Raw genomic sequence first — 15,000 nt, forward strand, 5'->3', positions numbered from 1 at the left:
AGATTATACTTCTCTTCCATCCCTAATATAATTATGCATTTCTTTTTGTCCGCTAAGTCTCCTACTATGTTCTCCTTTTCTCTCATCACTTTAATAACTGTGTCTTTAGTTTGTTCTTTCGTCTGCTGTTCCATTATACTTCTAAATTCAATTTTATTGTTCTCCTGTACTTTTTTCCAACCACTTACCTCTTTTGCTATGGACTTTTTATTTTCTTTATTATTCCTCTTTAATTCTTCATTCTCTTCCTTTAATTCTCTGAACTGTCTCTTTAGTTCTTCTATTTCTTTAGTTAGATTTTGATTCTCTTTCTTTAGTTCTTCCAGTTTATTAACTCTTTCGGTAACTAAAGTTACTTGGTTAAAACTAACCTCCCATTCTTCGTTCATTTTTTTTTTTTTTTTTAGTTTCTCCTCTAGATTTACTAGTCGGGGAAGGTTGTCACCTCCTCCCTCATTAAATCCATAAAAGCAGTTATCTTCTCTTTCCATTGAGCTGTTACTATCTATATTTCTGCTCTTGACACCTCTGCTTCCTTGTTCCTCGTCTGTCTTTTCCGCCCCCGTTTGTTTACACCTCTCCTAAGATCCGGGACCCGTTCGTCCCCTTCCTTATTTCCTTCCCTTTTCCTCAGTAATCCCTCACTTTCTCCTATTTCTTTACCTTTCCACTACACCACGAGCTTTCCCCCTTCCTTACTAATTCAACAAGGTACTCCCTCGTCGTTGAGATCCACGAAAGTTGCACTTCTTTTCCGGAGTTCTAATCTTTGCCGTGTATCCGACGTACGTACGTGTGTATATATATATATATATATATATATATATATATATATATATATATATATATATATATATATATATATATACATATGACATCTTGACAGGTGAGAGAGGCAGAGGGGAAAACACAAATAGAACGAGAGTTTGTTCTTTAACTAGTTTCGCAATATGGTGCTTCTTCAGAAAGAATATTACACTACAGAAAATACTGGCAATAAATACAGAACATGTGTTGGTAATGAACTAGGGTAGGTCTGAGTTCAAGGAGGCTCTAACTCCTGCGCGTTGGTCGTACTGACACTCCGTGGGATGCCTCTGGTGATCATTCGTCCCGTTTTCTTCCACTCTTTTGCTGCGTGCCGTGCTGTTGTCTCCGATAATTTGATATCACCTACTCTATTGTTCGTACATTTGTTGGTGGCTATGTACAGAGCTTCTACAAAGACAAGGTCATTACCTAGGTTGAACTCTATTCCAGGAATTGACAATATTGCATCTAAGGAATACTTTAAATAGATTTGCAGATTGGACTGTGGACACATCTTCTATTTGGATCTTATATCCTTTACTCCTCTTTTCAACTCCAGGTAGGGCACCTTTTGATAAAATGGACTGAGCAGAGCCAGTGTCCCTCAGAATTGTTATTGGTTAGAGTAGACCTTTTTGGGTTATAGCTACTTCACCAGAGGATTTGAAATATTTAAAGAGATCATCAGGAGATGTAGAGGATCGACTCATTTTATGACTCATGGGTTTTGGAGGATTTTGGGATTTTGTTCCGCTACCTAGCTTTACCAAAGTCTTTTCAAAAGTTTGGGTCTTTCCAGTGTAGTGTGAAGTGGTACACCTTGGTTCAGGACAATTGGAAATGTGAATTCCAATACGCTTACAATATCCACACAAAACATTATTGGGTTTTCCCACCAGCTTATCACCAGGAGTGCCAAGGAAACGTATTGATGAATTTACAATTGGCCTTTCCCATTGAGTACCCATTTTGCGACTATTGCGAACTGATCAGCCAATAAGGCCGCCTCATTAAGATTCAAGACGTCCTTATCGTTGATATACAGGATTATAGGGAATGGAATGCGCCTCTGAAACTCTTCGTATACCATGAGATCAATTAGTTGGTTAAAGTATTTTATCTCCTGGTAAGATAATAAATCCATTGATTAAAAATCTTTAGCTTTTTAAAAGCAAATTCTACGTGTCTAGGGGAGACTTTACTAAATTCCTAAATTTTTGTCTGTAAGCTTCAGGGGTGATGTGATATTCTTTTAATGTATTTTCTTTTACTAAAGAGTAGGAGGTATATTCCTCAATAGTACTGAATACTCTAGCGACTGTACCAGTTTGGTTAGATTGGATAAGCCATGTCCATTCTTCCTCAGGCCATTTCCTATATTGAGCTTATCGCTCAAATTGCCTGAAAAAGTATTCGGGATCTGACTCATTGAGATTTTGAACTGAATGGATCTCTTTTCGCAACTAGAATGAACCTTTGACTTCCTTTTCATGGTTTATCAATTCTAATTTACGTAAATACTCAAATTACTTCTCTCTTTCATATTCTCTTTCACGTTCTTTCACCTCATGTTCATGTCTTATTTTTTCTCTAATTCTATTTTTTCCGTTCTATTTTTTTTATCTCTAGATTGATCATCGTTCTATTTCGGGTAACTTTATGAACTGCATCAGAAGAGGGAAGAGGTTCTACTTCATCTTTCTCGTTTTGATCAGTAAAGGCTTGGGGAATGGTATGCATCTACGTCTAGCACTTCTTGCTCAATAAGTCCTTTAACTACATATTTGATTTTATATTTAGAAAGTTTGGAAGAAACTGCTATATGATAGTATCGGGCAATGAGCATCCACGTCTCTTTAGTCATTTTCACTTGTAGTGATTTTTTTTAACGAATTCCTCAAGGGAAAACTCTATCTGAAAGAAACTAGAAATTCTAGGAATGATTATAGAAACAGAGGAGCTGAACAAAGATTTAGAAGCACTTTAAAGAATGCTAGATTTGAGTGTTTTAATTGCAATCAATGGGGCCATAAAGCACAAGAGTGTTATTATGAGACTATTTGTAGGAACTGGAAATATGAGGGTCATGATGAGTATCATTGTAGAAACCTAGCTTTCTGTTTGTATCACAAAAGGGTAGGACATAGAACACAGGATTGTAGAGCAATGCCAAATTTTTGTATTCACCCAGAAACAAGAGGAAAACTTCCAGACACAAAATGAAAGAACACTACAGAGCTAACCCTAGAACATCAAATAGTAATGTGTAATAGATAATGATGTGAGAGAAAACACCAACACCAAAGACAATTTCAAACTTACTATAATAATTGGAGGGATTTCTGCAGGACCCATAATTGCGGGTAGAGTATTCAATAGACTTATTCAAATATTTATAGATACGGTATCTGTAGTCAATATTATAACTAGCAGAGTTTTAAACCAATTGAAACCGGGAGTGAAAATCTTGGAACCCATCCATTACTCAATGTAAGGAGTAACAGGAAGTCGGCTAAAATTTAACATAAGGTAAGACCGAGTTAGATGTTATTTTATATATAAATGAGCACTGGACAAAACCACATTGAGCTAAGTAGGCGCCGTCCTGGGGTAGCTCCATATAGCTGCATATGTTGTTGCAATCTTAATCCATTTAATGTCTCCTACATATTGATTTATGTTGATTTCGGTGGCTATGCACAGAGCTTCAGTTGCTTTCCTTTGGCTTATGGCTAGACCTTTTCTCACAACTTTTTCCTGCTGCCAGTTGGCCAGATGGCCTTCTTTGTCCATGTGACCCACCAGCGTGTTTGGATGGCAGTGTTTTCAAGAGCCCATCTTGTATTCTTTGACTCTGAATTGTAGACCTCTCTTGCTCTCGCCATAGTAAGAGTTCTCGCATATACTACAGGGGATCCTGTAGATGGCACTGAGATAATATTCTGTCTTCGTTGTTGGTGTCACTCGGTGTTTTACTGTTTTCTGTGTCACTGATCATTTCCAGTCCTAATGGACACAATGCGTACCCCAGTGTACATGAGAATTCTGAGTCAGGAACAGCGGAGTATTGTTTGCCTTATCACCTGAGTCCTTTCGATGTCTGATGTTTTGGACCTACCCTCTGGGTAGCCCAGTTTCCTAAATGTATTTTTGTTGTAGCTGGAAGTGTTGGAGAGGGATTACTACCAAGAAATCCTCCCTAGGGACACATGTTGGTTCCGATATGTGGATGACTGCCTGTTCATTTCTCCTGTAGAGACAGATGTAAATAATGTTTTGACCAGGTTGAATGAGGTTGTCAGAAACACTCGGTTCACCACGGAAAACGAGCCTCTAGGCCACCTGCCTTTTTTAGACACGGAGATAATCAGAAATTACAGTAAAATACAGGATTGAGTCCAAGTATATATACTTGGTATTTGGATTTAAGTACAGATTTTCGTGTTCTTATACTTGGAGTTTAAACATTCAATGGTACTTGTACTTGTTAGATCCAAAGTATTTGAAAAATACCAAGTACATTCAAGTACAAATAAGTACAATATATTTAATCAAAAGGTATATTGTACTGTATATAGATTCTAGCGAACTATATGATGATATTATTGGGTAAATGCACTTATTTTTTATTTCTAATCATAAAACTACCGGGCATATCATCAATACAGAACAATATATCATAGAACAAAATTTGAATGCCCTGATACTTATATCTACATTCTACATCAAACATAGTTTAATTACTGATATGAGAAATATATGGATAGTCTTTTGCTTTTGCAACTTATTGAAGTTACCCATAAAGTATATGTTCTTGTTTGCAATTCTGTGACAGATGTGCTAAAATATAGGTGAATTTTCCACTTTTCTAATTCGAATCCCGCTCTTTAACAGTGTACTAAATTTCATTCTTTGTATACCTGTGACAGGAACTTTTTTTATCACGTAAAATACTTGTACTTATATACAGTGGCATATATTTGGACTTGGACTTAAGTACATAGCAAAAATAATGTACTTGTACTTGATAAATATCTAGGTTTGCAGGCTAAGTACAAAATATCAGGCTCGTATACTCTCAAGCAGTCATTTATTTCCAACCTGGCCTATTTTAAATAATCTACATTAGCATGAGCTGCTTTGTTTCTCTGTAGTGTTTCCTGTGTCATGTTGTCTTCTTGTGTTTTTCGAAACTCACTCATAGCTTAGAGAAAAAAAAATCTTTCATACTCATTCCATTGTTTTACTTTGTCTTTCTCTATAAGTTTCCGTGTGTTTGCACATTTCTCTTCAGTTTCATCTTTCCTAATTCAAAATTAGTATCTTATTTTTCTTCCTGAGATAGCTTTGACTACAAAGATTACTCAAACACTTACATAATAACAACCTAATAAACGAAAACCAACATGGATTCACAAGAAGAAGAGGAACACACACAGCCATAGCTACACTATACGAAACAATAGCCATAAGCCAACGACACAAACACGAGACATAACAAAAGCATTTGACAAAATATGGCACACAGGACTTAAATACAAAATACACCAAACACACCTCCCAGACATACTAACAAGAATACTTTGCAATTACCTCGACAACAGACAAGCACAAATACGAATACACCATTATACAGGAAGACCCTTCAACATATACAGTGGAGTCCCCCAAGGAAGCATCCTTTCACCAACACTAATCAGCCTCTACACACATGACAGCCCCAACTCAACACACGGAGTCACGCATATACAATGTGCAGATGACCTGACACAAATGATCACATACCCAAGCCAAAAAGGTAAATACATGTTAGCACTAAAAACAAGCAGAACAGTAGAGACAATAAACACATATGAACAACAATGGAAAATGCAAACAAACACAACAAAGTTCCAATTACTAAACATATCAACACAGAAACCAGCAGAAATATGGATAGGAGACACACAAATACACAAAGAAACATAAAAATACTAGGACTAACACTTGGAAACAGAGGTCTACAAACACACACAAACAACAGGAAACTACAAGCAGAAAAAACATTAAAGACACTAAGACGATTCAGAAACCTAGACACCAAACTAATATTACGACTATACAAAGTACTCGTGAGACCTCAACTAGAATACATACCAATAACAACTATTACATTAAAACCAAGCCAACTCCAAAAATTACAGTCAGTACAAAACAAAGCTCTACGATTCGCCACACACTCCATACCCCCATACCTTAACACAATAGAAGAACTACACACACAACATAAACTCGAACCCCTTAACACAAGACTCTACAGACTAGCATACAAAACATGGAACAAACTATCATAAAGCCAGAATTAGTACAAAACAGCGAAGACATAGACACAGAAAACGGACATGACCACAACTGGTGGCCTAGAGTGTCCCCATTCATCAATAACGGACCCCCACCTGAACCCTAATACATATTATGAACACATACACCATTTTAGAACTTTCATTGTTCTGCTAACCCAACTAACAATATCACTATAACTATTATTATTATTATTATCATTATTATTATTATCATTATCATTATCATTATTATTGTTATTATTGTTGTTGTTAAAGAAAAAATTATAACACGTGCGAACAAAAAATCGCACTTGATATACAAAAAACAATGAGCATGGCAATAGAAGTCACTACCCTCCCCTCGCATAACTGTAAAGCATCACTAGTCGTCATCCCAATGTGGGGAAAAAATCGTACTCATAAAAAAAAAAAAAAAAAAGTGCACGACATAAAGAAATCAAGGCCCTCCCCATCACCATGAACACACACAAAAAAAATACCCCCCCATATAAGTCAAAACCTAAAAATAGGTTTAAAAAAAAAGTTGTATACATTTAATATTACAAAAAAAATTAAACAAATCAACGACCAACAATACCATCATAACAACAACTCAAAAAGAAGAGAGAGAAGACCCAAACCTGTAAGAAGATGGACCAAACTCCGATTCCAACTCCGTATGAATAATTAGGCAGAAGCTCCGCGACAAAGCAACATAATAATCGCAAAAATATATATATTCAAAAAACAGCAAGTGGGTCTACCCCACACCTATCATCATAACTCTAACTTCCTTCCATTTCATTCTTTCCGTACACTAACCCCCCAAATCCCCCCTCTCCCCCATCTTACCTATCCTGTCCAGTAGTAGTAGTAGTAATAGCTTTGAAGATGCTAATTTATCCATATGCTAAGGACTGCATTTTGTTTCCATTGAACGGGGTCCATTTTTCTTTTACTGACCTTACCTAAGCACGTCAATCAAGTCCCTTACATATGAGTCATTTGCCATAATCATGGCGGTGATTTCGTAAGTGCGCGCGTACCTCTTCTTGCACACATGTACACTTACGTAAGTCACCCCTTCATTCTCATTAAACAGACATACGTACACACACACATACACACGCACATATACACGGGCGCGCGCAAACACACACGTAAACACTCGCAGACTATAAACAAAATTGTCAGCGAAACCTGTAACTTACTAAGATCAATAAAAGTATATTTTACTTACTTTGATTGAGAAATGGTAAAGAAAATACTAGTCGCACTGATGAGGCCATAATTGTAGTACGTAGCGACACTATGTTCACCCAGTACTAAAAAGAATATAAGGAAATTGAGAGAATCCAGAGAGCAACTACGAAGATAGCCCCAACACTATCATATGAAGACAGATTGTCAAAACTAGAATTACCGACTCTAGAACAATGAGGAGAAAAGGGTGACTTGTAGACCATCTTCAGAATTATGAGAGGGATGGACTTGATGGAGAAGACTTTATATTGGGATAAGAGAAACACAAGAGGACATGGAAGGAAGCTCAAAAAGGACAGTTATAGAAGAGACCTCAAAAAGAACAGTTTTCCCCACAGAGTGTGTACAAAAAACAGTAAGATAATTTAAGAACAAATTAAATATGGCGAGATACAGAGATGGGACACCACGAGCGTAGCTCCCCTTCCCGTAAGACACAACTAGTTAAACACATGCACACACGCGGGCGCGCATATATGCGGCTCGACGGTGCAGTGGTAGTGTTTGCAACCGCTGCTTCAGTGCAGCGATACTGATATTATTACAGCCCTGGGCGGGATTCGAACCCGGACCGACGTAGTGGCGGCCACGAACGCTACCACTGCGTCATGCGATTGTGTACGTTTGATTTACCATGGTCTTGGATCACGTGTTGGATTCGTGATCGACAGCTATTTCCCTCCTAGAAGAGAGTTCCGAGTTCATATATGACCGATCTATGGATAATGCTGTGGCCTTTGATGCCCCCACACACCCAACTCTCCGCCCACGAAAGTTGGAGTAACGACTCGCAGGGCAGCAATACTGAAATCATTTCAGCCCTGGGCGGGATTTGAACCCGGACCGCCGTAGTAGCTGCCGGGAACTGTAACCACTGCGCCATCGATTCGAGTATGTGTGTGTGTGTGTGTGTGTGTGTACACCTAGTTGTATCTTACGGGTAGGGTAGCTAAGCCCGTGGTGTCCCGCGTGTGTGTGTGTGTGTGTGTGTGTGTGTGTGTGTGTGTGTGTGTGTGTGAGATTCACCTTTGGTCTTTGGATCACGTGTTGGACTGGTGATCGACAACTATTTCCCTCCCGGAAGAGAGCTCAGAGCTCGTATGACCGATCTATGGGTAATGCTGTGACCTTACACGCACACACACACCCAACTCCCCGCCCACGAGAGTTGGAGTAACGACTCGAAGCGCAGCGATACTGAAACTATTTCAGCCCTGGGCAGGATTGGAACCCAGTGTGTACACCTAGTTGTATCTTACGGGTAGGGTAGCTAAGCCCGTGGTGTCCCGCGTGTGTGTGTGTGTGTGTGTGTGTGTGTGTGTGTGTGTGTGTGTGAGATTCACCTTTGGTCTTTGGATCACGTGTTGGACTGGTGATCGACAACTATTTCCCTCCCGGAAGAGAGCTCAGAGCTCGTATGACCGATCTATGGGTAATGCTGTGACCTTACACGCACACACACACACCCAACTCCCCGCCCACGAGAGTTGGAGTAACGACTCGAAGCGCAGCGATACTGAAACTATTTCAGCCCTGGGCAGGATTGGAACCCAGACCGCCGTAGTGACAGTCGGGGACTCTATCATCTGCGCCACCGAGTCGTGTGTGTGTGTGTGTGTGTGTGTGTGTGTGTGTGTGTGTGTATTTACCCAGTTGTATTATACGGGAAGGGAGCTATGCTCGTAGTAACCCGTCTTTGTATCTCTCAGCATCAAGTTTTTTTTTTTCTTGAAATCTTGAATAGTGTTTGCACACACTGTTTCTTTGTCTAATTTGTTCCAAGTATCTATCACTCTGTGTGGGAAGCTGTTTTTTTTTCAGATCTTTTCTGTGATTATCTTTTTTTTTTTTTTTTTTTAGTTTATTTTCGTGTCCTCTCGTTTTTATTGTCCCATTTCAATAAGTCATTCTTATCTAAGATTTCCATTCCTTTCATTATTCTATAGATAGTAAGTCTCCTCTTTCCCTTCTTTGTTCCAGAGTTGGTAATTCTAATTTGGACAGTCTTTGCTCATAATGTCATTTCGGAAAGAGTTGGTGCTAGTTTTGTTGTTGCTCTTTGTATTCTCTCTAATTTTTTATATTCTTTTTGGTACTGGATGTCCATAGTGTTGCTGCGTACTCAAGTTTTGGTCTTATTAGTGTAGTTAGAATTTTGTTTTATCATTTCCTCGTCCAAATAAGCAAATGCCACATTTATTGTGTGTGTGTGCGCGTGCGTGTTGTAAGGTCATAGCATAACCCTCATATCAGATCATGTATGAGCTCTGAGCTTCCATTGAGGAGGGTAATAGCTGGCGATCACGTGTCCAGCACGCGATCAAAGATTGGTGAATCACCTACCGAGTGCCCTAACACAAACAAGTCGCCTGTAGTTTTTGCGGGTTTGAAATTTGGCGTCAATTTAAAAGAAAACCACAAGATACAGGATATCTTTGATTCAGTCATGCTAAAACCAGCAGTTACTAAACGCCGAAAGCTAATTCGAATGCCTCATAAGTATAAGATTCCAATGTATATGATTGGACTTCAATGATTGCATGATTGTGTGCATATGTTAAATGTTTGCATGATTGCGTGTGTATACGTGGTCGTATTTACTTTCGTGATAACGCTGTACATGTGTGTATAGAGAACGGCAATGCTCATAAATATTTGCCTTACCCGTGGTCACAAGAACGTAGGAAAAAGCTTCCTATCATACATGAGCACATATAGCGTGGAAACACGTACGTACGAACGCCATCATGAGCGAGCGAGCATATATATAGACGTTATGCTGAGTAATTTTTACATTTATTTACATTGTCAGTGTTTTCGGGTTTATATTCACATGCGTAAATATGTTTTTAGAAGGTAGGTGTTATCACTGGTTACCAATAACCCTAAAATAACGAATGATGACAGTGACTTAAATTATTTCGTTCACAAATGAGTAATTTTTTCCATTTAGACAGGAAAGAAATTATAGAAAACCATAATGAATTTTCCACTCTATTACAGGAACGTTTTATCTTTTTTGAAATTCTTCCATCACACACAATTCAATGTAAAGGTAAAAGCTGGTCTCTGACAAAGAAAGTATTTTTAAAATCCCCGCCATTTCTATTCTCCAATCGGAGCACTGATCTTCCCTGGCGTCCTTTCTGCAAGTATCTGATTGGTTCCTTATTTTACATGTTTGAACAGCTATGATAATATCCATTTACATAATACAGATATTTTCTCGTGTGTCAATTAATATGTCATTGCATATTTTATATTCTCAATGTGTATATTCAAATTCTAATTAAAGCTATATTTACTTTTAAGAGAAGGGTAGTGGATGAATTGTACTGGAATTTTCCGTTTCCCAGCGTCTCTCAGCGTCCAAGAAATAGTGCTGAATGTCACAGTGAATATAATTTTTACAGATATCCTTTGCTAAATATCTAGTTTATTTTTTATATAGTATGCTAATTCAAAGCATACGGTAATTACACATTTTACTCTGCTAGAAGGTTTTGGTTTCATTCTTTTTTCTTTAAATTTTGTATTCCTCCGCCTGCGTCAAGCGTCTGGCGCGGTTTACTCGCACAGACGTTCGCAAAGCTCGCTCAGAGTTAAGAGTTCGATCGCGGAATACAGAGGTTGGTGTCCGGTAGACCTGTTCGTTCCCAGTGCAAGATGTCCAGCAATCCTACAGTGTTCTTTGACGTATCCCAGAACAGTGAAAATCTAGGGAGATTAATTTTCAAGGTAAGCCGCGTTAGCAATGATTTTTGCTTGGAAAGTTGGTGTGAAGCTCAACTGAATTAGGATGGTTATAAGTCGTAACTTGTAACCACTTGACATGTCATCCTGGCTAAAAGGTTCACATAAGAACGGGTGATTTTTTTTTTTTTGACATTTGTTGGAATATAAATTTCATTAGTGATTATTAAAGTAAACACGCTACTTGTACGATATTTGCATTCAACAAGGGTTCATTTATCGTAGAATGTCACGTTTGGTAGTTATATATAACAAATAATACAGGTGTTAGGTTGATCGGTTGTATAGCGAGTTTCTCTTTTTTTTCGTAGCTGCGTGCTGATGTAGTGCCCAAGACAGCTGAGAACTTCCGCGCTCTTTGCACGGGCGAAAAGGGTTTCGGCTACAAGGGGTCCGTGTTTCATAGGATCATCCCAAACTTCATGTGCCAGGGCGGCGACTTCACCCACGGCAACGGGACAGGCGGCAAGTCCATCTATGGAAACAAGTTTGAGGACGAGAATTTCACACTGAAACACACAGGCCCAGGAATTCTGTCCATGGCCAATGCTGGGCCCGACACGAACGGGTCACAATTCTTCATTTGCACCGTCAAGACAGCGTGGCTAGATGGCAAACACGTCGTCTTCGGCGAGATCGTGGAGGGCATGGACGTGGTCAAGCAGATGGAGGCGCAGGGAACCTCCAATGGCAGCACGAGGGCCAAGGTGTTCATCTCCGACTGTGGTCAGCTATCTTAAAGTTTCCAGACGACCCCAGTGTGTGTAATAGTAGCTTGCCAACCCGGTCGCCCGACCCCCCTAACCCCCCTATAGCTTGCTTTGCCCCGGCCCTATCCAGCCCGTGCTGCACCACCAGTGAGGACGGGAGGCGGCGGCGGCGGCGACGATGAGCAGAACTGCCGCGCAAGCGAAGTAGTCCGTGCTGCACAGGGAAAAATAATGAAAAAAATGCCGCACGAGCTTGTCACTTCATGCAATTCATTCAGCATAGTGTCGACGCTCGGTACTGATATTCAGCGCTAATCGTTGACCCCACCTACCATATTAAATTTCACCAAATTCTTTGGTTGTTTTATTTCTCATTTGTGACTAGCTGTGATAAATGTACTGGTTGTTGCACATTGGTTTTAGTGTCGGATGAGCAGTAACCAGGTAAGTGAGGAGACAAGTGACAGGATAGGCAGCATCACTTGAATGAAAGTGAAGTGTACTCTTGCAAACTATTTAGTGTGTATCCTAGAACGATAAGCATACCTTGAACAATGTTACTTGTCCTTATGTATGGGAACGCTGTAGACCAGTGTCTCGAAAAATTTGCAAGTCTTCAGAGACCCGGAGCAGGCAAAGATTCTCAAAATTGAGCATTTGATGTCCGTTTATACAACTAGGCCTATCACATAATGGAAATAACGTGTGTGAATGATTGGGGGTAGAAATTGCATTTGAGACGATAGCATATTTCTGGGGGAGTACGTAGCATGGTTGTGGGACCCCTCGCAGAGGTATCAAAAATTCCAATCTGCTGCATAGTATGGTCTGTATAATTATATAGAGTACCCGTTTGTCTATAACATGCCTAACCTGTAACCGAAGTGTGCATCTTTCGAAAATGAGTAATTACTAGAGCCGCCTCTGGATGGATCGGTTACACCTATTGATCTTGCTCAGTTCTTCAGCGTTCGATTGAAATTTAAATGCCAATTCGGCAACATGATATCCATCTGTGGGAGACATTCTCCGTGCATAGTTTTGTGGACCATTCATATTCATTCATTCATTAGTCTTTCAATGTGGTAATGTTCAATTTGTACGTAATGTAATGGGTATTCTCACATTCTGGAGCGGAATAAATTTGTTCACTATTAGGATGTTCAGTCGTACTATTGTGTATGGTTTTGTAGTGAGCACATTTCTGTAGTCGAGATGGACTCACAATTTGAATAGTCATGTAATGCCAATTCTACAAAGCTGTATATTTGTACTTTATATCACTGGCCTACATAGTGAGGGAATGGCAAATTCAAACCATGCCTTGATTTTTCGCACACCATTTAGTTGCTTTTTATGATTCGCATGGGGAACGGTGACGTTATTCTTGTCCCCCTTGTTACAGGAACATGAGAAAAGTGGAGAGAGAATAGAGGACAGCAGAAACGAGAGATAGCTACAGGTCATTTCTGGCTCTGCATTCGTATGAGGGGAGATTTGTTCCCTAAAATAAAAATTGCGTTACTCTGGTCCGTAAGCGCGTTTCCAAATAACTTGAAATGCTGAATACACGTTACTATGAGGTCAGTCGTCTTGTGAAAAAGATTGAGGGATATACATATACAATATATACATAAGTCAAAAGGTATCCTGAAAAAGTGTATTTAAACCAAAGGTTTCTTTGTGTTAGGCAAGTAGCCAGCTAAAACATTCATTAAATTATATACATATCCATGCAATCCTCACTAAACTAGTGTTTAATTGGTATCGCTCTTCTTGTATACTTTCCAGCTGGTTGGAAATAAATATGCTACTGCACTCTTAAAAAAGAAAAAAAAATAGGCCATAGAATTTGTCATAGTTGACGTTATTTTATCGACCAACCATGTTGACGTGTGATGAGCCAAAATTAGATTAATTCATAAAACTGCTGCATCATTTCCAATACAGATATGTGTGTGTATGTATATATATGTGTGTGTGTGTACGTCATATAACTAGTATTTGCAAATGTTTCCTGACAATTTGACACAACTTAGTCCCAGGACATTACATAGTGCAGATATTGAATATATTTACAGTCCAAGTATTAGATTCCATGCAATATTGGGTAAGACGACGCCAAATAGTAATCTAAAAAATAGCTTCTAATAGCCAGGCAAGAATTTTATTTCTAGTAAAGTAAATTGAATGCATAAGTGAACACGTTTCCTGTCAGTTTTGCGGGGGGAACGCTTCATGCTTCTGTCTGCTGTCCCATACTCGGCTGGGCTCAACACAATATCACGCTCTTGTTCAAAACGCCTATTTTGGTTCTTATTTGCCCCCCCCACCCCCATTATGTGCTCCGAAGGTGGGTCTGTCATGGGTTACTCCCCGTTCTGTGTGTACTCAGTGCCGTTACTACATGCCATCTAATCCTTTTGCTGGAGGGTGACCTCAGCTAAAGAGAATTGTGGCGTATCAAGAATAAGTTGGAGACAATTTCACGGTTCAATTCAACGTGAGTAATCGGCTCCCCCACAGCTGCATGAAGTCTCCTTGAAGTCTATAAGTGGGCAAGATTACCCCTTTTTTTCCCTTTTCTTTTTCCAGTATTGTCTCCTTGTGCTCTCGTCTTCTCCCCCTTTTCATTATGTTTATCTATCCTCTGCCTTCGTTGCCATAACCTCGTTTATGAATTTGCCATCTTCATTTTCCAGTTCTCTTTGAAGTCCTCTCTCCGCCGGAATAATTCGTCTCAACGTACTTTTTTGTTTTTTCGTTCCTTCATGTATCGCTTACACTTCTATTTCACATTTCATTTTTATACATTTTCTTCATTCTCCCTTGTCTCTCGTTACTCTTTTTTCACTTTCATCTCGCACCCTTCTTCTCTCCCCATCAGTTTCCTTTACCATTCAATTCAGCCCCGCCCTCTACCTCTCGCTGTGTCCTGTCCGTTCATCCTCCCCTCTCGTTTTGGCCTTCTCCCCCTGCCTTCTAGCATATTTCATTCTTTCCAGTCCCCTTCTTGCATCCTCGTTCACCCCTTCACTCCTCATATATATGTATATATATATGTATGTGTATGTATATATGTATGTGTATGTATATATGTATGCGTATGTATATATGTATATATATATATATATGTGTATATA

The 15,000-nt window shown here is 39.3% G+C and overlaps 2 protein-coding genes across 2 annotated transcripts in view; both read left to right on the forward strand.

The window, feature by feature from the left end:
- Positions 1–15,000, forward strand: part of LOC143038564 (THUMP domain-containing protein 1 homolog) — a 479,094-nt gene that overhangs the window by 407,116 nt on the left and 56,978 nt on the right. The window lies entirely within an intron of this gene.
- On the forward strand, positions 10,973–12,211 carry LOC143038563 (peptidyl-prolyl cis-trans isomerase-like). Its single transcript, XM_076207920.1, has 2 exons — positions 10,973–11,132; positions 11,459–12,211. Exons 1-2 carry the CDS (start codon positions 11,061–11,063, stop codon positions 11,885–11,887), a joined length of 501 nt encoding a protein of 166 aa, XP_076064035.1. The 5' UTR covers positions 10,973–11,060; the 3' UTR covers positions 11,888–12,211.

The sequence above is a fragment of the Oratosquilla oratoria genome, chromosome 24 (genome assembly GCF_046742065.1).
Source record: "Oratosquilla oratoria isolate Oo_2021 chromosome 24, ASM4674206v1, whole genome shotgun sequence".
NCBI classification, from domain to species: Eukaryota; Metazoa; Arthropoda; class Malacostraca; order Stomatopoda; family Squillidae; genus Oratosquilla; species Oratosquilla oratoria.

Excerpts from the sequence above, each read along its gene's own strand:
- LOC143038563 (XM_076207920.1), top strand. The coding sequence starts at position 11,061 with ATGTCCAGCAATCCTACAGTGTTCTTTGACGTATCCCAGAACAGTGAA. Across the intron at positions 11,133-11,458 it reads TAGGGAGATTAATTTTCAAG|CTGCGTGCTGATGTAGTGCC; the intron begins GTAAGCCGCGTT and ends TTTTTTTCGTAG.